Source organism: Fundulus heteroclitus, chromosome 12 (assembly GCF_011125445.2).
Source record: "Fundulus heteroclitus isolate FHET01 chromosome 12, MU-UCD_Fhet_4.1, whole genome shotgun sequence".
Taxonomy (NCBI): Eukaryota; Metazoa; Chordata; class Actinopteri; order Cyprinodontiformes; family Fundulidae; genus Fundulus; species Fundulus heteroclitus.
The window spans coordinates 35,544,536-35,566,226 of NC_046372.1; the positions used below are offsets into that span (position 1 = coordinate 35,544,536).

The following is a 21,691-nucleotide window of genomic DNA, read 5'->3' on the forward strand; positions in this document are numbered from 1 at the left end:
TTTTTTTTTTTGACTGTTTGATAAACGGCTTGATAAATGTCCTGTACGTATGGAGCCTGGATGTTCACGGCAGACACGACACTCTGAATCTTGGTAATCAGGAGCAGATTCCCAACTCTTACAAGTAGAGCGGTCTATGACGGCCTTTTTTTATTTTTTTATTTTTTTTGTTTCACGCTACAATAAATTCTAGTTATTATTCCAACCCTGGATCTGTGATGGATGTTCCTGTGGAGTCAACCTTTACATGCTTTGAGGGAACCTGGTTTGATGGACCTTCTGGTACCACGTACTCTGGTTTCTAAGGTTACACTCAATCGCTGGAACTACAGATGCATCATCCTCAGCATAAATGTATTAATTTGGATTTAATTAAAATTATTTTTTTGGCTATTTCAATTAGTCTAAAAACAGGAATTGGGTCCACATGTTTGAGTGTATTGAATTTCCCCAAATATAGTCACACATTAATTGGCTAAATGTCTCAGTATGTTGCAGAAAAGTCCATCTCTTCATTGTCATTGCGATCTTTTGGCATAATTCTGGCTGTACGTTCGACAACTCCTGTCAGAAACTGGAAAAAACTCATCTGAATTGGTTGGTTTCCAGAATCCTGACCTGGCCTTTTAAGCACAGCCTCCAGATGTGCAATGTGGCCGAGGTCAGGGCTGCTCCATAAGCTTCATGCTAGCCGTATCGGCGCCGGCATCGGGTACAAAATCTTCATTGTGTTGAAACGGTTGTCCAAAGTTTCCATGCTCTTGATTTGTGGTGAACCCATTCCACCCAGTTGGTGCAATGCCCCCCAGTACCACTGCCAGTGAAACAAACCCGCTGCATGATGCTACCATATGCTTGACAGTGGGGCTTTCTCAGATTTGAAACCCTGGCCTTGCCTCCTTCAAACATCCATTTTGTCACTGTGGCCAAAATGGCTCCACTCGTCACCAGAAATAGCACGGCTGCATATTCTAGTGATACTTGAAGGTGTCTGCAGACAAGTTTCTAGAATGGCCTTGACTTGGGAAGGGAAAACGATTTCCTTTTTAACCAATAAAGAGAGAAAAACACAGACAAGTTAACAGTTAAAATTTTCAATTTATGACAAATATCATCTGAAGACGAGACTAGTAAAAAATGGGGTGTGGGAACACCTTGTACTGTCAGGCATGGTGGTGGAGGTTTCATGATTTAAGATCGTTTATAGTCACCCCCGTCTCTTCACTGAACTACTTTCCAAGATGCCTCGACCATAAGGCCATAAAACTGGTTAGAGCTAGAAAAGTTATTATAGCAACAAACCATTAACAGGATGACAGAGAAAATAATTCTTGTTGTGGCCCAAAGTTCCTTCCTCAAACCTAACCGAATGCGAAGCTTAGATAGCGTCACAGAACAAACCTAGTAACCTCAAAATAATGAAACACTATAATTAGCGTTTAATGTGCTGCTTCTGCCTTTTACAGAACTGTTTGCTCCGTAAATGCTGTTTAACAGATTTTATCAACTGGTTATAAAGATATGTGGACTCAACTTTCACATTATGACTTAAATCAAACGTAATTGGGAAGGGGGCATCTTAACAGCTAATCTGGACGGACAGCAGGACCCAAAAAAAAAAAACTTCTCTTGGTCCTGCTGAAAGTTGTTGAGATAAATCAAGATTTTTTTTTTGTGCCCATTTACTTGGATATTTATTTACCCTGACATCACAGTTGGTAGGTTTTTCTTAAACTATAAGAAACACAGCCTACTCGTTCCCTTTTCTGCATTTCTAAAATTAGGGGGAAAAAATACTGTAGATTACAATTCTTAAAATATGTCAACTTCTTTACAGGGGAACAATTTTTACGTTTCGTGGATGTTCATTTTTTGTTTCAGAAAAAAAATTAGTTTATTGAAAATAGTACAGCTGTTCTGCGGGGTCACACACGCCGGTCAAAAAAAACCAACCGAAATAAATAAAGAGGAGACATTAATTAAAATCTTTAATTTACCATAATATAAATTTGAACATCTGCAAATACAAAGACCATACCTTGCACACGATTATACCCTCTGTAAAAGAAAAGTGCAATTTGCTCTGCTACTCTATTTGTGGTCACACAGGACATGTGTGGTGAGACAGCAGCGAGCGGTACCTTTATAGGGGGGTCCGGGCGGAAGGAAGGATGTCGGAAAAGCTTGTCCTTATGCTGTGGGTTCAAGAGGAACGGCGAGATCGTGGAAACGAACACGAATTTAACACATTTCAAGCCACTTAACAGAGAGAACCACCCAGAAAAAAAATGTTTCGCAACCTGACGTCGCGCAGTTTCAAATCAAATGGAAAAATATAGCTATATATGCATCTTATATGGGCTGATATACGTACAGCAAGTCATCATCTCAATATACTTTCACATCACTCAGCTGTTAGTGGCCTCGTACAAACATCTTAGAATAACTGGCTTATTGTGTCTCATATAGAACAAAACAAAAAATAAAACATAAAAGAAAAGCTAAAACATTTCAATCCAACAACCTAAGAAAATGACGGTTTCACAAAAGTCCAGATGAGTTCTAGCACCAGTTTTTAGTTTGACTCTCCTGGCAGGACAAGGCATGGCAGACCTTTCGCTATTGCTGTGATGAGTCTTTGCATGGACATGTGAATGCGTAAATGCATTCAGACAAGCACTTCGTCGAGGAAAAAAACAAAACAAAACACATCAACATAATTAATAATGCATCGCCCTTAATAGTACATAATCAGCTGCAAATATAAGACGGACCGCAGAGCATCATCTGCTCTTCTGAGGACGGTGCAGCGCGACGTTCAGAGACGGCAAACAACGGCGCGGCGGCTTCTAATTAGCGCCTCTCATCAAGCATTCAGGAAGAGGCGCGCTTTCTCTAGGGGGGTGAGGTGCGGTGGGTTGTGAGTGGTGCTGCGTTAACAGGGTGCGGACAAAGTGCTGTCTGATCCGACGCGCTGAGACGTCGACGCGGCGCCGTTCCCCGCAGCCGGGGGAAAGAGCAGGAGAAATGAAGCGGGGCGCGTCGTTTTGGCACCTGCTGTTTACGCGTCTGCTGAGGTTCAAAGTCTTTTACTAAGATATGTGTTCGCTTGCCGCAGTGGGTAAGGAAAAGTAGCCTAGATCTGGAGAAGAGCTACCGGCTTACAGGCAGAAACGAGGATGTATTGTTTTACAAAAGTATGCATCCGGGTGTTCCCGACATTCTTTGTTTTACGGTAAAAAAAAAAAAAAAAAATGGAATGTCTGAAAGAGAAGTGCAGCCCTCGTCTGTCCCGCCTCTATATCCAAGACAATTTCTTAAAAAGAAACCAGCATATTTCTGTGTGCAAATGACATGAAGACTCTGCAAATACAAACGTCCGGAAACGAGGTTTGAAGGATTCAAACTTCATGAGCTGCATTGTTGAGTGCCAGGGCCCAGGGCCTCTCTAGTCACGGCGCTGCAGCGGGAATGCGTCAGCACTTGAAAACGTGCACGGCCCTGACGACGTACTGCCTGCATATGGGACACTGGTTCATTCTCTTGCCACAGCTGGTGCAGGTGACCAGGTGACCGCACTCCAGCAGGACGCAGTCGATCACTGCGTCCATGCAGATCCTGCACAGATTGTCGTCCTGAAGCGTCAGCGGACACTTCTCGCCGTCTGCAGGGTCGGAGACAAAGGGGGAGAAAGGTGAGGAAGCTGCCAGGCCAAAAAAAAAAGAAATAACGTGGAGCAAATAAATTAAAAACAACATTAACTGGCAATAAGGTACCCAAAACAAAAAGAAGACACCTCATCCAGAGACCTGTCCTCCATTCCAACCATTTTATATGAGTGCTTTAGCTGCATAAGTGTGATTATGATCCACTATAGTTGGATCCGAAAGCATTTTGGACTACATCATAACAGCACAAAGAAGAACATCGTGTTTGGTTGATCATATGGTTGTAATGCTGCTTCCTATATCGCTGGAAAGCCTGTTGATTTCCCCTTAAATGGAGTTACATTCATAAGGCAAACGCATCTGCGGGTTCAGCAGCGGAGTCGAACATTTGCTTTCCACAACCCTTCTGCAAATACTTCTTCTGCTCCTGGTTCTTGGCTTGGCGTCACTTACTCGGCAGCACTGCAAAAGTTTGCAGAAATAGGACCTACCGACAATGTAACTTCTTGGTTCCCGCAAACGTGAGTGTCAGCAGCATCTGCTGGAACTGCACACGGCAGCAACAGCCTGGCACCTCTTCCTCATGTTGGTCATCCGCTCGATCACACACCGTCGTGGGATCCCGCTCTTTAACCGGCATTTGTGTCAGGGTCAGCCAATGTGGTAATCCTAGTGATCAATGTGGTTGAGGTCAGGACTGCAGGCATGCCGCGCCTTTCACTTCCAAATTTTAGAGGTAGTCTCTAAAGCATCAACCCTCCTCCAACGGCAGTGGAGGCGCCACCCCACACCATCACACTTCCTCCACCAAAAGCTGTTCACATTTTTATTGGAGCAACCCACTTAATTGCAATTTTACAAGCTGTATGCAACAGAATTTCGTTCTGTACGCACTCTGTGCATACAAAATTGACAAATAAAGTTGTCTAAGTCTGTCTAAGTCTAAGTCATGTAGTCGACTCAGCTGCTCAACCCCTTCATATGCATTTTCCTCACAAATGAGGGACAAATCTCAACTCCAAGGTTTGTTTGTTTGCTTCTTTGCGAAAAATCATGATTACAACCAATAAATGATCAAGCAAACTAAAATGTCTTTACATTTTGTGCCAAATATAGAAATAGCCGAATATCAATTGGACCCATTTGTAAAGTACACTGAGATTGCGTTTGTTTAAACCGGGTTAAAAAAAAAAAAAAAAGGTTTTTAATTATTTTAGGTTTCAGAGGTTTGTTAAATAAAATTAATGAACAAACAGAATCACGAAGACCAACATTTAGAGAACTGAATTGTACGCACGGTTTTACTTCCACGTCACAATGATGCACTACTTTTAGTCGGTTCAGCAAGCAAAACGCATTTAGGTTTGAGGTTGCAACATGGCAAAGCATTGAAAAGTTGAGCGCTTTGAATAGTTTTTCCAAGGCACTGTATTTTATACGTGTATCTGTACGGTCATGCTAAACTCTTCAGAGAAATAGACTGAACATCAAGTCATAAGGTTTTTTTTTTTTAATTAGAATCATGCTGCTTAAGGAGAGTAAGCATATCATGATCATGTTTTAAACAATCAACACCAACAATAACTGAGGCAACCTGATTGCGACGCTCAACACAAAATCAAAATGCCTTTTGTTTGTGTTGATAAGTAAAATAAATGCATATGTACGTTCACCCACAACACGACGGTAAACTGCCGTCAGACAGGACCACACACACAGAGATTCTATAAAAGCATGGATGGGTAGCAGATGAAAACAGGTCGGCAATGGATGCAATGATGGCGGGTATGTGGCTTTGCTCCAACGACAGGAGAGGCGAGGCACAGCTAGAACATCTGACCGCAGTAACAGTCTGTGACCTTACCTCTGATGGCACCATTGCAGATAGAAGAGGGGAAGGCCATCACTTCGGAGGAGTAAAGCAAGCATAAAATAGTTTATCATGATTTCCAAAGTTATACCAATAATCCTTGTTGTCATCTGTGTACCTTTACAGTAAATTAATAATTTTCCGACCCACAGGACATAAAGAGGGATTAGATTTCTGTGGTTAAAAACAGCATCCTTCCAGCCAGTGCTGACATCTGGAGTGGTGCATAAGTCAGCTTATAGGCTTGCATTTTACACTCCAAAAACCACTCAACATTTGTACATTTTTCATGTAACAAATATTATTTAACTATAAAAGGTTTCAATAATTTCATACATATTTAAATGTACAAAAAATGTCAACTTCAAAATTTGAATTAATTATATTTTAACATCAAATATAATTTGCTGTAATTCTTTGTATGCTGCAGCATGCGTAAAGCTATAGTTGGTAGTCCACTTTTTGTTATACTGGGTAAAACCGTCCTTCCATCCTGAAAGTAGTCAATGCATTATGTATTTGGGAAAAGGAAGTTACAAAAAATAAATCGATCTCTGTGAGAGGTGCAGGACTGTACTCTAGGGGAGTTGTGGCCTAGTGGTTAGGTATTGTGCTTGTGTCCCAGAGGTTTTGGGTTCAAGTCCCACAGACTGCCACTCTGGCTCCCTGAGCAAGACCCTTAACCCCAGATTGCTCTCCAGGCGCCACACAGTGGCAGCCCACTGCTCCCCAAGGGTGATGGGTTAAATGCAGAGGACAGATTTCATTGGGATGTACGTTGCAGTGACAATAAAGATGATATTGGATATTGATTTAAAAACTCTGAGCAATCCCTGATCTGTCAGTGTTTTGGTCCTGGTCTCACTCCCCTTTGTCCCTCCAGCTCCGGGGGGTATCACCTTATCTATTGGTTGTCCCACATGTCAATCATTCTGACGCGCTCACCTAACGCCAGTGTGCAGTTAGTTTCAGTTTGCTGGCTGCGCGTGCGCACTTCTAGTGTTTATGTATCCGGTTAGCTTAGCGGTTAGCTTGGGTGTTAGCCATTCATCGTAGCTCCACTGCTCTTACAGTTTACTTTGAACATGACTGAGAGGCACAAGAAGCAAACAGTGTACAGGTTTATCAGAAGAAGAAGGTCTCGGTAGAAATAAATAAGACCAGAGTGGATTTGGGAGATTTTCAAAAAGGGACTTTTTGAGGATGAACTAAAGCCCAACATCTGATTGGCTGACCTGCAAAGCAAGTCAACTTCAGACCAATCAGCCACACCAGAGCAGAATAGTTGAGAAAATAAAATCATGATGTGCTATAAATGAAACAGAAATTGGGCCCTTACAGAGATGGCCAAACGCTGCTCTGGTCTGAGGTGGACTTGCTTTGCCGCCTGACCAATAAGATGTTAACGTCCACAGTACTTAAATATTTAAAAACACTAAACGCTCTTTTTTTATGCAATATTTGCCATTATTTAATCACTTATTTGATACTTATTTGAGTCTACTTTAATACTAATCTTATTTAAAATCTGAAAAAAAAAGACTTTTTAACTTAATCGAATGAAGGTCCTATCTGGCCTTAATATGACGTTGAATGTGTTGTTTGTTTCACACGGAAATTAATACGGTCAGTTTTGCTTGCCAATAGCAAATAAAGTAAATGCCTACATGATTTTGAGTTCTTCTCCTTCTCTCTGTACAGTCTGCTGACACGCTCCACAAGCTCCCACTTTTCACAGCACCCTGAATAGTTGACGAAGTTCCTTGCCAGGATCTCCTTCAGCTGCCGCACGGACAGGCCCTTGATGTCCCTCGCGCTGGAGATGTCGGACAGGGAGGCTCTGGCTCCATCCCTGGTCTGAGGGCTCGTCTAGGAAAGAGGCAGAAGAACGAAATTCTGCTTTTTGCACACAAAAATGTGGGATTTTTAAAAACTCATCCATGTTTCAATTTAGAATAAAAATCAGTGAGAGGACGCTGAAATTATATTACCACCAGATGCACTTGAACACAAGAGTACAACCGGAGGAAATGGATCACCTGAGGAGTCTGTTCACTGGAGTCCGAGTTGAGGAGGGGCACTGGTGTGATATCACCTGAATCCTGCAGGAAAACAACGGTTTGCAAGGAACGTGCCATCTTACAGTAGATCAGGACACTGATAAGTGAAGAACAACAGTGCATCGTACTTTCCATTTACAGACAAGATCACCACTCCATAAGCAGCCCATGTGCAAGTATTTATAGTGGATCCTGACAGCTCAGGAGTACACTTTGTTTTGCCTCCTCTGTAAAGCCGGGTCAAATCCATCTGTAGGACTAACTGGCAGCACAAAAGGCCACGTAAGGGCCTGACACCGCTGGTTCTGTGCCCCATGGCCATAACAACTAACAATAACAACTACCTGGATTATAGAGTATGAACGATACGGGTGTTGCTCCCAGTGACGCCTCCAGAAATATTTCATAGGGGTGGCCAGATGGAGCCGCTTAAACTCTTGGGGTGGCACTGAAACTAAAAGCTGTAATTTCAGGATTTTATTCTACTGTTGCAGTAAAGCTGCATGTAGAAAACAGGCAGAATCAGAAAGACGTAAGTAAACGCCTACAAATATCTTGTGGTTTTTAATTGTTTTCTGAAATTTTAATGTTCCTAATGATCTAATGTGCATAGCCCAATAATAGCACAGTTAACATTTTGAGTTGAACGACAATACATTTTAATGCGTAATTACATTAGGAATAAGGTGTACATTTATTCATTTATTGGAAAACAAAACAGTTACTAAGGAAAGTACTGCAGATACTGGCAGATACAAATAAAAGTGCGATAGAAGCCAAGGAAGAGCTTCTGTCTTGCTGGCTGTGCATGATACGATGAAATGCTAAACTGACGCTACTATAATAGACACTGGCCAGTGGGGTGGCCAGGACATGGCACAGGGGGGGGCCATGGCCATGCCTGGCCACCCCCTGGATGCGCCCCTGGTTGCTCCTCACCTGGTTGCCGTCGGGGCTTTCGCTCCGGCTGTGGGATTCCTCCGGCGAGGCAGCAGACAGCTCAGACGCAGGCTGTGTGCTGGGAGGGGTTGGTGTTCGATGTGAACGCGAGAGGAGGCTGGCTGTGTTAGGGTCCCCCGCCTCCTCCTCGTCCTCCTCCTCCTCTTCATCATCATCCTCCTCCTCCTCTTCGTCTTCCTCTACCGCCTCGACGTCCCGATGACCGAGGACCAAATCTACCAGGTCCTCCTTTTCCCTGCAGGTGTCAGTGGAGATGTTGCGCAGCCTCAAATACTGACGCAGGTCCCTCACTCGTAGACGCATGAGCCGCGCCCGGTGGAAAGCCGTGGCCTTCAGCAGATGGCAGGTGGCACAGATGCGCAGGTTCTCTTGGACCACGGAGCAAAAAGAGCAGAAGTTCTTCTTGCAGTCGCAGCAAACGTACTGCAATGGAAAGGAAAAATAAACATGGTTGACGTGTGCGCTGAGCTTCTGCCCTGTAATGTCGCACATGTGTGTAAAGTTCAGTGTGCAACGGGAGATAATTGTGCATTGATAAAAGGCGGAAAAAATGACAACGCTAAACTGGAAAACATGTAAATGTATGTAGCTATTATTAATAAAACTATGACTTTAATTTTTACGTCAGTCCCTTGAAGCTCTTTATTTGTTGCTGCAGTTTTGAGATTCCAGCTGATAATGTAAAGTCAGAAACCCAGAATATAAATATGTTTTTATTCCTTGGGCTTATTGCTTAAACTGGGTGATTTATTTGCCTGAAAACCCCAGATTGTTGTTGTTGATGATGAAATTAAAATAGTCCGTTAGTTAATATTAATATTAATGTACAAAAACCAACCGATTTGAATGTTGATTGTTTAAATAATGAGCCCACACAGGATCCTGATTCCATCAGAAAATGGAAGTAGTTTACATCCTAAATTGTAGATCTGACTAAAATGTTTATTTTGCAAATGCGTGTAAGCTGAATGTATGTCTGCTTAAAGGCAGAATACTTTCTGATACCGTTTTGAAATGGTAAATATCGTGTTTTCTACGGTAAAGAACTTGATATTTCGGCTGAATAAAGGGACTGTTACAGGTATATTAACTTAGCCTCGTGAGACCATCCTGATCTCGCGAGCTTTCAAGGTTTCACTCGCAGATCAGTCTGGCTACTCTCCTTAAAGAAAATTTGGAGCCGTTCACCAAACGAACGTCCAATCAGCGTTGGCTTTGAGGCGGGTTGAGGTGTGACGCAACGGGAAGCGCGTCAGTTCAGTCTAAAGAACATGGCGGCTTCAGCCGATGAAACTAGCGTTAGCGTGGCTATCGAGCAAGTTTTATCGGAATTACAGAGTATTTCTTTGCTGAGCTAACGAGCCTTTACCTGCAGCAGCAAGAGTAGCTTGGCTTGTGGTTGTGTTTTCGTCGTCGCTCGTAACAGAGCGACGAGGAATCTGATTGGTTTATTTGGCCCATCTATCACCAACATAGGCCAATCAACTAACCAGTATTTCCGCCCCTTCCCAAAATTACTTCAACGGAAGGTTTCCAGATGGATATATGCGGAGCAAATCTATCTGGCGGAGTCAGGTAAATATTAACTGGCATTTATTCTAAACACTGAAAAGGGCAAAACGGTTGATCAGAGATAATTTATTTTATATTTCACTGTGATATCAAGGAAAGCAGATTTGTTTGTAATTCTGCATCACAACTTTTGAAAGGTTTAGGTGTAGACCGAGAAAAACAGTCTACCCCAGAGTTTTAGCTTTTAAAATTCTCTAGTGTTAGACCCAAGATCTTTGCATCGTTTAAAGCTTCTTCTATTACTACTGTACGCCTAGCACACCGCTATTTTCATAATTTTGCAAACATAACTGAGAAACACTGCTTTTTAAATCTGTTTAACCCAGAAGGTCAGTTTTTATGTAACGCACATTTGATGTGGACAAAATCCACATCATTTAAGAGTCATTCCATGAGATTGGTTCAAATTGGACTTTGATATTTTCACATTTTTTATCAAAATATAATTATATATATATATATATATATATATATATATATATATATATATATATATATATATATATATATAGCAAAAATCTGACATTTTTGCTATAATAATGCATCTATCTGTGAAAGCACTCTTGTTATGTTCATCAAATATTTCTAATAACGTCAAATAACGTCTGTGCAGGCAGGCTTGGCTTATTTGGCTTCTTCTCAGCGGAATGAAAACATCATCATACGATCCATGAAGGGCGTTCGTGTGAGCTTCAGGGTTGCATAGTCCGCTTACTATAAGGTACTTTGGGCGTGTTTTTCTCTAAAGTCACTTGCAACATTCGTGAGTCGGTGGTTACGGTTTCGTGGGTTTGTCTTTGAACGTGAAGTCGCTCTTTTGGGCTTTTTAATCGCACCGTGCATCCCCAGGAAAAGTTCCGGCGTGTACAAATGCCAGCATTTGCGTTGATTAGAAGAGGGGTCTATTTTACAGGGTGGTGGTATGCTTGGTGGGTTTCAACCTTTTTTCATGGAGCAGGTTGATTGTTTCTCTCACATTGATCTTGTGTGTGTGTGTGTGAGAGAGATGAGAGTGTTACAGCGGGATGACTGACTTTGCAACTTTAGAAAATAAGCAGTCGGTCAAGGCAGATGACCGTTCATACTGAGCCCGGTTGTGCTGGAGGTTTTTCTTCCCACTGTCGCTTCATGCTTGCTCAGTATGAGGGATTGCAGCAAAGCCATGTACAATGCAGACGACTCTCCCTGTGGCTCTACGCTTCTTCAGGAGTGAATGCTGCTTGTCGGGACTTTGATGCATTCAACTGGTTTCCTTATAGAGGAAATGTTTTTGACCAATCTGTATAATCTGACTGATTTTGATTTTGCAAAGTGCCTTGAGATGACATGTTTCATGAATTGGGCTATATAAATAAAATTGAATTGAACTGTTTTTTGCAGCAAGCAATTAATTTAAATTATAATATTTTTTTCCCTTAGTATTTGCTGTAATTCTACTCGGGTTTCTTCCTCGGGTTTGATCCGTTGTGAGAGAGGAGAGGACAGCCTCTCCTACCCTGGCACTAACACTGATTTGTGTCCGCTCATTCCCAGGCCTCTACACTTCAGTCAACGTTTCAGCTGTTCTAGGCTGGGTTCCTCGATTAAAGCGGTTTGAAATGAAGATGTCCTCATCTCCCAAAATGATCGGTGCGGTTGTTGCCGTTCCAGTTTGCACTCTTCCTTGTCCGACCATCCTCAAACGACGTCACGCCCGGGGAAACGTGACGTCATTTGAGGAACGTCCCACACTACCTCTTGTCTTCCTGCCATCTCAAACCCAGGAGACCTACCTTCCTCCTGAAGACGGAGAAGGCCTGTCCACAAGCCCTGCAAACAAGGCCGGGGGTCCCTGAGCTGTTGGGCGGGTACGTGGAATATCCCGCACTGGGGGCGAACCTGAAGGGCCCGGCGCCGGCACCAAACCCCGGCTGCTGGCCTCGGACGGCCCCGGTACCCATGACTTCATTCAGCAGACCGCAGCATGAAGCCCACACCGACGAAGCCCCGGCCTGGCACAGGACAACATGCTTAGTTCACAGGGCTGACACTCCATGGCAACTTTCTGCACTAAAGTAAGCTAGGCTGTTAACATCGCAGCGGCTGCTGCACTGGCGTGGTTAATAAACACTGCAACCAGAGAACATAATAATAATAATAATAAAAAGGCATTGTTGCATATTATAGACTGTTTACATAGTAATACACAAACATCATAAAGCCAGCCTGCACGAGAGCTTACTACAATAACAACAACAACAACAATAGGGTAGAATGACAAAACATTTAAGCTGAGGAGGAAAAAAAGAATAATAACCAAAAACTCATTCCAGCAGAAGCGACCCATTTTCTAGGCTAATAACAGAGACCGGCCGCTGTAATTTCCCCCGTCAGGTTAGCCACCGTTAGCTAGCTGCTGCTGCTGCTGCTGCTATGGACAACAGACGCTTAAAAGATGCACCTTCATCGCAGCTCCGGCGTGGCTACTGAGAGTGACCCGATGCCTGGCGCGATCATTGCAAAGATGTGCGTCCCAATTTAACCAGACAACCCAGCATCAGTGACCAGGAGAGCACTCACTATGTTGCACTAACTCACTGCTGCTGCTGCTGCTGCACAGAGGCTGCGCTGGTCCGCTTTAAGGCGCATTAGCGCCACCGCTTGGACTAAAGGGGGGAGGAAACCTAGAATCTTAAGAGTTTTCATCTTCCAAATCACTTCTCCGATAGATTTGTACAAACTCGGTTGAAATGGATCAAGATGAAGCAATCGTCCCTCCCCCAAACTTCAGAGGAAGTGAGAGGATCCATCAGCTGTCAGTTTGGGTTTGGGTCCATTAGTGAAACCGGATAATTTGTCTGACAGTGACTTTGTCCAAAACTGTTAATACCCCTGGCAAATTTAGATGTTGTCTTCATTCAACGCAGAAGATGTTTTTGTGTTTGGAAATGACACGGGCATCTCCTAAAAGAGACTTCAACAATATACAATGTGTAGAATTTTATTTAAATAATTTCTCATGTTTTTATTTACATTTGAATAAAAAATGTATGCCATTAACTTTTTTTGTTACTTCTTGCAGATTTTATTTTCTTTTTTTCAGCCAGCAGCCTTTTTATCCCTATAGCTGTGTTCTGGGTCACTGTCTTGCCATTAGGTCGCATGTTGCTCAAGCCCAAATTACTCTGCAGACATCTCTGCTCTACAGGATGGTGTTGGTGCTGATCCTTGGATTATTTCTCACCTCTCGCATCAGCAGTCCTGCCAGTGAAGGTTTCACGTTTGTCTTCCCACCCACCTCATCCTATGAGACGTTTCAGAGTACACAATGTCTCGTATATATAATTTTTAAAACAACACTGCACTGTGGCCGCTGTAACGTCCAGACATTTAGATATGACCTTGTAGCCCTTTCATGTGGTGTGAGTAGCCGCACTACACAGCAGTAGGTCCAGACTGATTTCTTTTGCACAACCAAACCCTTAGCAGAGACCTACAGTTTGTAACCTGTTGCGTTGATAAAGAACTGCAGTTCTAAACCAATCAGGGTAATTGGGTTGCTTTAGAACATTTTTTCCCCCACATGTGCTCACAATTTGCAATAAATATGAACCATTTCAGACATCAAAGATTGCTACTTTTTGTTGAAATCTATGGCACTCTGTAGCATCATATTTTGACACATCTATGCCCTATCTAGACAGAAGAAACATAATGGTTAAAAGAAAATTTCTATTTAAGATCATTTCAATCTACCTCTGCCAGTATTTTTGGCCCTATATTTGTAAATAGACTGGTAATTTCAGTTATATCACACAGTTTCTATTCAACTCTTATCCAGAGGAAAGAATTAAGGTCCACATATCCAATTTACACCTAACAAAGCAAGCAAAGCATATAAACGGGTCTTTCTGGTGTGTTATTCAGGGATTCATGGCTTTTAACAGTTGGCCTTTTTTGTTCAGGCTGTTCTTTCTATTTGCCGCCATTCCTTGGCTTCTGCTCACCCTAAGAGAGCATTGTAAAAGGTTCCTCTTATTTATTTGAGACTTATTTGTCTCACTGCATTAACATACCTCAGAAACATTCCAAACAAAATTTCATTAGCAACAAAACAATATGAGCAGACCATGAACTAACAGATCAAACTTTATGTACACAGGGAACATAACGTAGAAAACAAGTATTTTAACTAAACTAAACATTGTATTTATTTCTCAAAAATGGCAAAAAGAGATACACGTGTGTTTAACAAAAGTGTTACCTGGCTTTAAAGTCGCAGAAATAAATAAGAGGCAAAGCATCCTGAAGAAAGTTTACAGTACATCGTTTACAGTACATAGAACTGGGATCACTTCACTTCAAAACTGTGACGTGCCTTTAAACCTGCTTTGCTTCAGGCCCAAAGTCTTTCTTTTAGGTGTGTGAGAGCAGTGTTGGTCACCGAAGGACACATGTTCAGCTCTTTTTGGTCTTCTGTAACTGAGACATTGGAAAATAATGTCCCTTTTGGCACAGTCGCACCTCCGTGATAGTTCTCATAGAAGTCCAGCTTGGGAATCCTGTTGTTGAAGCTTCAGAATCAGTTCAAGCAAGTTCATCTGCATCATCAGCTCCTGTAGGTAAACAGAAGTGGTTGAAGCGTGGTTAAGGAGGATAAAAATCTTCTTCTTATGGATGTTTGACTCCATACAGAAAAAAAAGAAAAAAAATATGTGTTTTCCACTTAAGCTTAAATTAGAAAAAAATAAGCCTGCTAAATGAGCATGCGAGATAATGAACCTGAGGGTTAGTGGTGATGTAAAACCCTGGAACTCCTGCCTTCTCCAAGGTGTTCTGCTGGTCAATCACTTTTTGGTCCATTTCTGCTACAATCTTCTTATCCATCATCTTTTGTTCCTCGCGGACCCGAACTTCCAGAGCCTGAAATTCACCAACAACGCATATTCCAGTCCTCTGAGTAAACACACTAGTTGCGTACAAAATGACAAATAAAGTTGTCTAAGTCTAAGTCTAGTTGGGATTTCATTTCTTACCTCAACCTCAGTTTGCTGGGTCGACTTGAGAAGCGCCAGGTTGTGCGACTTGCACGACTGTAATGCCTCCTTGTGTTTTCGGACCATGTCTTGTTTGAGCGCTGAAAAGGAAGAGAACAGCAGTTCGTTTGTAAGTTGCAGACAGATTTCTAGGCAGGCAAACGCTTAGCAATACCGCTGCTCTTGACAATCACGCTGACATGAGGGTGACTGCTAAGCCGGGTTCAAGACAATTTGTCTGTTTTCGGGTACGACTGGCACAGACCTTGGTGTTCACAGTGCAGCTTCTGCCTTTGGTTGTAGAGATTTTTTTCTGTCAGATGCTGAATATCCAGGAGGCCCTGCACAATCTCATATACCGTCCCATCAATGAGGGCTAAAGCCAAGTCACTCAGGGTGTTGTAGGTCAGACGCTGCTGGAAGGAGCTGATCATGGAAATAAAAAGAGCAAAAACCAAAACGCACAATTAGTTGCCAGTTTTAAATCACATTCACAGCGTTTAAGAAACTAACCAACCACACACACATACATACATACATACACATATATATATATATATACACAGAGTAGAGAGAGAGATATATATATATATATATATATATATATATATATATACACACACACACATATATATATATATATATATATATATATATATATATATATATATATATATATATATATATATATATATATATATATATATATATATAGCACACTCTACCTCTACGTGTCCACACTGAGAGCATAAAATCACTTAAATGTCTGTTAAAAACTCTTCCCTGGCCTTCGACCGATCGGGAACACGAGGCCAGATAGTTCTTAGAGGTCTTCACTCTTTTATTCATTGTTTTTACAACAGTTTTTTTGGATTTGCTACTTTATCTCTGCTGATTCAATTGTGAAACGTTTGTGTCAACCATTGTTTTTAAATGTTCACATCCAACTGATGACCTCCTTTTAGTAAACACCATGGCGGACAAACAAGTTTCGTCAGGTTTTGATATAGATTTCTAAGCATTCCAGTTGTACAGCTCTCACCGCTTTGAGTTTTAATCAACCCCCCCAAGCCATTATGCTGCCATAGATGGTGAAGCTGGAGGAAACGAAACGGTGGCCGGCACAGCAACTTTATCTGTCACAAACCACTGCCACCAAAGTGTTTGTCAAAGTTGAGAATAAAACAAAATGCAAGACCAGATGTACAACGAGTGATCCGAGACTTAATGGGGGAGAGTCTGAATGTAGTCATGATGTTTTTGAGGTCCAACATTGAGATAATGTAATGCAAGGCTTTTTAAGACACCGAGCCTGGGGGTGCAGCAGCAAGCAGTTCTGCAGAAAACATTGTTGCTTCTAATGAAATCATTTCATTCCAGCTGTTCTCTTCATGAACCTCCGGATCAAAAATGTTCATCCGGGATTCGGGAAGCTGCGCCTTGGGAGAGCGTTTACGATCTGCTGGAAGTGCAAACAAATGCGGGGGGAGTGACCATACCTGGGTAAGTCCTTGACTAAAGCTTGCAGTTCAGACAGCAGGTAGTAATGTCTTTCCTGCAGCTTTGCTGGATCACTGTCGGTGACTCCGGGGTAACCATCCATGACTTTAACTGAAAATGTGACAACCACTCCAGCAGGCGATGCTACAGAGTTCAGCTAGCCGTGGTGTGAGTAGCCGCACTACACAGCAGTAGGTCCAGACTGATTTCTTTTGCACAACCAAACCCTTAGCAGAGACCTACAGTTTGTAACCTGTTGCGTTGATAAAGAACTGCAGTTCTAAACCAATCAGGGTAATTGGGTTGCTTTAGAACATTTTTTCCCCCACATGTGCTCACAATTTGCAATAAATATGAACCATTTCAGACATCAAAGATTGCTACTTTTTGTTGAAATCTATGGCACTCTGTAGCATCATATTTTGACACATCTATGCCCTATCTAGACAGAAGAAACATAATGGTTAAAAGAAAATTTCTATTTAAGATCATTTCAATCTACCTCTGCCAGTATTTTTGGCCCTATATTTGTAAATAGACTGGTAATTTCAGTTATATCACACAGTTTCTATTCAACTCTTATCCAGAGGAAAGAATTAAGGTCCACATATCCAATTTACACCTAACAAAGCAAGCAAAGCATATAAACGGGTCTTTCTGGTGTGTTATTCAGGGATTCATGGCTTTTAACAGTTGGCCTTTTTTGTTCAGGCTGTTCTTTCTATTTGCCGCCATTCCTTGGCTTCTGCTCACCCTAAGAGAGCATTGTAAAAGGTTCCTCTTATTTATTTGAGACTTATTTGTCTCACTGCATTAACATACCTCAGAAACATTCCAAACAAAATTTCATTAGCAACAAAACAATATGAGCAGACCATGAACTAACAGATCAAACTTTATGTACACAGGGAACATAACGTAGAAAACAAGTATTTTAACTAAACTAAACATTGTATTTATTTCTCAAAAATGGCAAAAAGAGATACACGTGTGTTTAACAAAAGTGTTACCTGGCTTTAAAGTCGCAGAAATAAATAAGAGGCAAAGCATCCTGAAGAAAGTTTACAGTACATCGTTTACAGTACATAGAACTGGGATCACTTCACTTCAAAACTGTGACGTGCCTTTAAACCTGCTTTGCTTCAGGCCCAAAGTCTTTCTTTTAGGTGTGTGAGAGCAGTGTTGGTCACCGAAGGACACATGTTCAGCTCTTTTTGGTCTTCTGTAACTGAGACATTGGAAAATAATGTCCCTTTTGGCACAGTCGCACCTCCGTGATAGTTCTCATAGAAGTCCAGCTTGGGAATCCTGTTGTTGAAGCTTCAGAATCAGTTCAAGCAAGTTCATCTGCATCATCAGCTCCTGTAGGTAAACAGAAGTGGTTGAAGCGTGGTTAAGGAGGATAAAAATCTTCTTCTTATGGATGTTTGACTCCATACAGAAAAAAAAGAAAAAAAATATGTGTTTTCCACTTAAGCTTAAATTAGAAAAAAATAAGCCTGCTAAATGAGCATGCGAGATAATGAACCTGAGGGTTAGTGGTGATGTAAAACCCTGGAACTCCTGCCTTCTCCAAGGTGTTCTGCTGGTCAATCACTTTTTGGTCCATTTCTGCTACAATCTTCTTATCCATCATCTTTTGTTCCTCGCGGACCCGAACTTCCAGAGCCTGAAATTCACCAACAACGCATATTCCAGTCCTCTGAGTAAACACACTAGTTGCGTACAAAATGACAAATAAAGTTGTCTAAGTCTAAGTCTAGTTGGGATTTCATTTCTTACCTCAACCTCAGTTTGCTGGGTCGACTTGAGAAGCGCCAGGTTGTGCGACTTGCACGACTGTAATGCCTCCTTGTGTTTTCGGACCATGTCTTGTTTGAGCGCTGAAAAGGAAGAGAACAGCAGTTCGTTTGTAAGTTGCAGACAGATTTCTAGGCAGGCAAACGCTTAGCAATACCGCTGCTCTTGACAATCACGCTGACATGAGGGTGACTGCTAAGCCGGGGTTCAAGACAATTTGTCTGTTTTCGGGTACGACTGGCACAGACCTTGGTGTTCACAGTGCAGCTTCTGCCTTTGGTTGTAGAGATTTTTTTCTGTCAGATTGCTGAATATCCAGGAGGCCCTGCACAATCTCATATACCGTCCCATCAATGAGGGCTAAAGCCAAGTCACTCAGGTGGTTTGTAGGTCAGACGCTGCTGGAAGGAGCTGATCATGGAAATAAAAGAGCAAAAACCAAAACTCACAATTAGTTGCCAGTTTTTAAATCACATTCACAGCGGTTAAGAAACTAACCAACCACACACACATACAGACATACATACACAGATATAGAGAGATAGACACACATAGAGAGTATGAGAGATATATAGAGATATATATATATATATATAGTATACACACACACACACATATATATGAGAGATAGAGATATATATATATACATATATATATATATATATATATATATATATATATATATATATATATATATATATATATATATAGCACACTCTACCTCTACGTGTCCACACTGAGAGCATAAAATCACTTAAATGTCTGTTAAAAACTCTTCCCTGGCCTTCGACCGATCGGGAACACGAGGCCAGATAGTTCTTAGAGGTCTTCACTGTTTTATTCATTGTTTTTACAACAGTTTTTTTTGTATTTGCTACTTTATCTCTGCTGATTCAATTGTGAAACGTTTGTGTCAACCATTGTTTTTAAATGTTCACATCCAACTGATGACCTCCTTTTAGTAAACACCATGGCGGACAAACAAGTTTCGTCAGGTTTTGATATAGATTTCTAAGCATTCCAGTTGTACAGCTCTCACCGCTTTGAGTTTTAATCAACCCCCCCAAGCCATTATGCTGCCATAGATGGTGAAGCTGGAGGAAACGAAACGGTGGCCGGCACAGCAACTTTATCTGTCACAAACCACTGCCACCAAAGTGTTTGTCAAAGTTGAGAATAAAACAAAATGCAAGACCAGATGTACAACGAGTAATCAGGGACTTAATGGGGGAGAGTCTGAATGTAGTCATGATGCTTTTGAGGTCCAACATTGAGATAATGTAATGCAAGGCTTTTTAAGACACCAAGCATGGGGGCGCAGCAGCAAGCAGCTCTGCAGAAAACATTGTTGCTTCTAATCAAATAATTTCGTTCCAGCTGGCCTTGGTTCTCTTCATGAACCTCTGGCTCAAAAATGTTCATCCGGGATTCGGGAAGCTGCGCCTTGGGAGAGCGTTTACGATCTGCTGGAAGTGCAAACAAATGCGGGGGGTGTGACCATACCTGGGTAAGTCCTTGACTAAAGCTTGCAGTTCAGACAGCAGGTAGTAATGTCTTTCCTGCAGCTTTGCTGGATCACTGTCGGTGACTCCGGGGTAACCATCCATGACTTTAACTGAAAATATGACAACCACTCCAGCAGGCGATGCTACAGAGTTCAGCTAGCCTCATTGCACTGTGTTGGTGACATAAAGTGTAAGAAAGAACGCCGCTAAGGCTATTTACAGCGACATAAGGATAAATTGGAAATCTTTGAACGCTACCAAAACCGGACTAATGCTGTAAATGCATTAAAATACCGCAACAGACTGTTAGTTTTAACTGTATTCGTTTGTTTACGTTCTTTTTGGGCTAAAAGGACCCCACAAATAGCGGGCTGGAAAACTGCCTGTCTGTAATTCCTGAGTTTTTTTCTTCTTCTGTTGTTTTTTTTTTCTTCTAGTGCTTGGCAGTACATTTATTACCGCCTCCTACTGACCTGGATGTGGGAGTAGATCAACAAAAAAGATTAGTTTTGCAAACCATGCATATATTTCCCAGCACATATTTTGGAATAATGTGGATTTTCCCCCTCCTACAGCTGTTTTTTATATTTTATTTTTTATGCTGTCTGTTACATTTCAGTCATGAGAAAGATTGCTTCTAGTCGTTTGCTATTCACATAGGGTGTTCTTCATCTTGTGCATTAGCCTTATTCAGGAGAGTCCTTTGCTTTACACTTCTCCCCCTGTTTTGGGATTTTACCAACATAATTTTAATATTCTAAATGTGACTGACTTTCATTGTTGTACCATTAATCCTGACATTTTCTATCTATGTTCATTGACAAGGGTCATAATTGATGTTCTGTATCTCTCTTATGTTCGCTATTATATAAATTATTTCCTTTTATTCCCACAACTCCTGTCATGGGTGAATGAAGATTTCGAATAAAGAAAGTGTCATGAAAAAGTATACATACTGCTTCTTTCAGTTATAATAACTCTTTTTTTTTTTTTTTTTTACAACAGCTGTCGTTTGTCTTTCAATCAGGCCTCCCAACAGCGCACCTTGGAGTCACAAAAGTTGTTCTTCACAGAATCTTCAGCAGCGGTTATAGACTTGGACCCAGCCCCTCTACTCACACTATACCCTATGCCCCTTTATTAAGTGTGTACCTAGTGTTAGTGCACATAAGGGTTTGAGTGCGCAGGTTATAAGAGTGCAAAATTGGAGAATCTGGACAGTATGGGTTAAGTCATAGACTTGTTCCTCTGTGTCATAACTGCACAACTAAAAAATGACGGCACCATCACTGGCTCAATCTCCCAAACAGATGTAGCATTTTATCCATTTGTCCCTGAGAATTGTCCAGCCAGGCTCTGTCCTGGTCATCGTTCTCTTTTTGCCTCCTCTCCATTTTCCCCACACCATTCCCTAAGGTCTTCTTCTGGACTCTCATCACTCTGTCTCTTCCTTTGACCTCCAGTTCCATCCTTTTTATTATTTTACTGCAAGAGAAATACATATATTAAAAATGTATTGTTTTATGCTTACCTTAAATATGTTAAAAATTGTTTACAGCTGTTAACTCAATCAGAGGCTTGGTGGAGGTATATTGTTCCAGCGAACGGATGGTCATTTTCAGCTCTAGAATGGAGAAGGTTAAAAGTAATTTCAGTCGTTCCAGTAAAAGAAGAAAGTTAAATTGTTAGAAGTAAAAATAACCACCAGATTTGTTTTAAGAAACGAAAATTGGTGATCAGC

General features: G+C 41.6%; 4 protein-coding genes across 6 annotated transcripts in view; 1 reads left to right on the forward strand and 3 right to left on the reverse strand.

Annotated features, from left to right (window-relative positions):
* Window positions 1-1,971: 1,971 nt before the first annotated feature.
* Window positions 1,972-12,755, reverse strand: LOC105928804 (E3 ubiquitin-protein ligase RNF34). Of its 3 annotated transcripts, none has more exons than XM_012866307.3 (7): window positions 12,571-12,755; window positions 11,903-12,121; window positions 8,538-8,981; window positions 7,578-7,640; window positions 7,206-7,407; window positions 5,533-5,574; window positions 1,972-3,664 (listed from the first exon to the last, which is right to left on the reverse strand). In XM_012866307.3, exons 1-7 carry the CDS (start codon window positions 12,574-12,576, stop codon window positions 3,477-3,479), a joined length of 1,164 nt encoding a protein of 387 aa, XP_012721761.2. In that variant the 5' UTR covers window positions 12,577-12,755; the 3' UTR covers window positions 1,972-3,476. The 3 variants fall into 3 exon arrangements, with proteins under 3 accessions (XP_012721761.2, XP_012721760.2, XP_012721763.2); XM_012866306.3 differs by lacking the exon at window positions 12,571-12,755 and adding an exon at window positions 12,427-12,530; XM_012866309.3 differs by lacking the exons at window positions 5,533-5,574; window positions 12,571-12,755 and adding an exon at window positions 12,427-12,530.
* Window positions 12,756-14,240: 1,485 nt separating this feature from the next.
* On the reverse strand, window positions 14,241-16,793 carry LOC118556506 (protein DGCR6-like). The gene is made up of 5 exons (XM_036144540.1): window positions 16,645-16,793; window positions 15,411-15,571; window positions 15,146-15,246; window positions 14,892-15,032; window positions 14,241-14,725 (listed from the first exon to the last, which is right to left on the reverse strand). The coding sequence occupies exons 1-5, from the start codon at window positions 16,746-16,748 to the stop codon at window positions 14,648-14,650; spliced, it is 585 nt and encodes a 194-aa protein (XP_036000433.1). The 5' UTR covers window positions 16,749-16,793; the 3' UTR covers window positions 14,241-14,647.
* LOC105928807 (rasGAP-activating-like protein 1) overlaps window positions 16,535-21,691 on the forward strand; it is a 43,441-nt gene continuing 38,284 nt past the window's right edge. The window contains exon 1 of the mRNA XM_036144539.1: window positions 16,535-16,648. The gene's annotated coding sequence lies outside the window, so the exon portion shown is untranslated. The remainder of the gene's footprint in view (window positions 16,649-21,691) is intronic.
* Window positions 17,523-20,362, reverse strand: dgcr6 (DiGeorge syndrome critical region gene 6). Its single transcript, XM_012866225.3, is given in 7 exon segments — window positions 17,523-18,007; window positions 18,174-18,314; window positions 18,428-18,528; window positions 18,694-18,751; window positions 18,753-18,830; window positions 18,832-18,856; window positions 19,949-20,362. Coding segments are annotated over 7 exon segments (585 nt in total). The 5' UTR covers window positions 20,053-20,362; the 3' UTR covers window positions 17,523-17,929.

What these genes read in the sequence shown, in the direction of transcription:
- LOC105928804 (XM_012866306.3), bottom strand. Translation starts at nt 12,456, where the DNA reads ATGGGTCGCTTCTGCTGGAATGAGTTTTTG. An exon ending in TCTCCGTCTTCAGGAGGAAG is followed by an intron (nt 8,982 to 11,902) that starts GTAGGTCTCCTG and finishes TTTCCATTGCAG; the next exon opens with TACGTTTGCTGCGACTGCAA. An exon ending in AAAGCCCCGACGGCAACCAG is followed by an intron (nt 7,641 to 8,537) that starts GTGAGGAGCAAC and finishes GTTTTCCTGCAG; the next exon opens with GATTCAGGTGATATCACACC.
- LOC118556506 (XM_036144540.1), bottom strand. Translation starts at nt 16,748, where the DNA reads ATGGATGGTTACCCCGGAGTCACCGACAGTGATCCAGCAAAGCTGCAG. An exon ending in GCTGCACTGTGAACACCAAG is followed by an intron (nt 15,247 to 15,410) that starts GTCTGTGCCAGT and finishes CTTCCTTTTCAG; the next exon opens with CGCTCAAACAAGACATGGTC. An exon ending in ACATCACCACTAACCCTCAG is followed by an intron (nt 14,726 to 14,891) that starts GTTCATTATCTC and finishes GTTTACCTACAG; the next exon opens with GAGCTGATGATGCAGATGAA.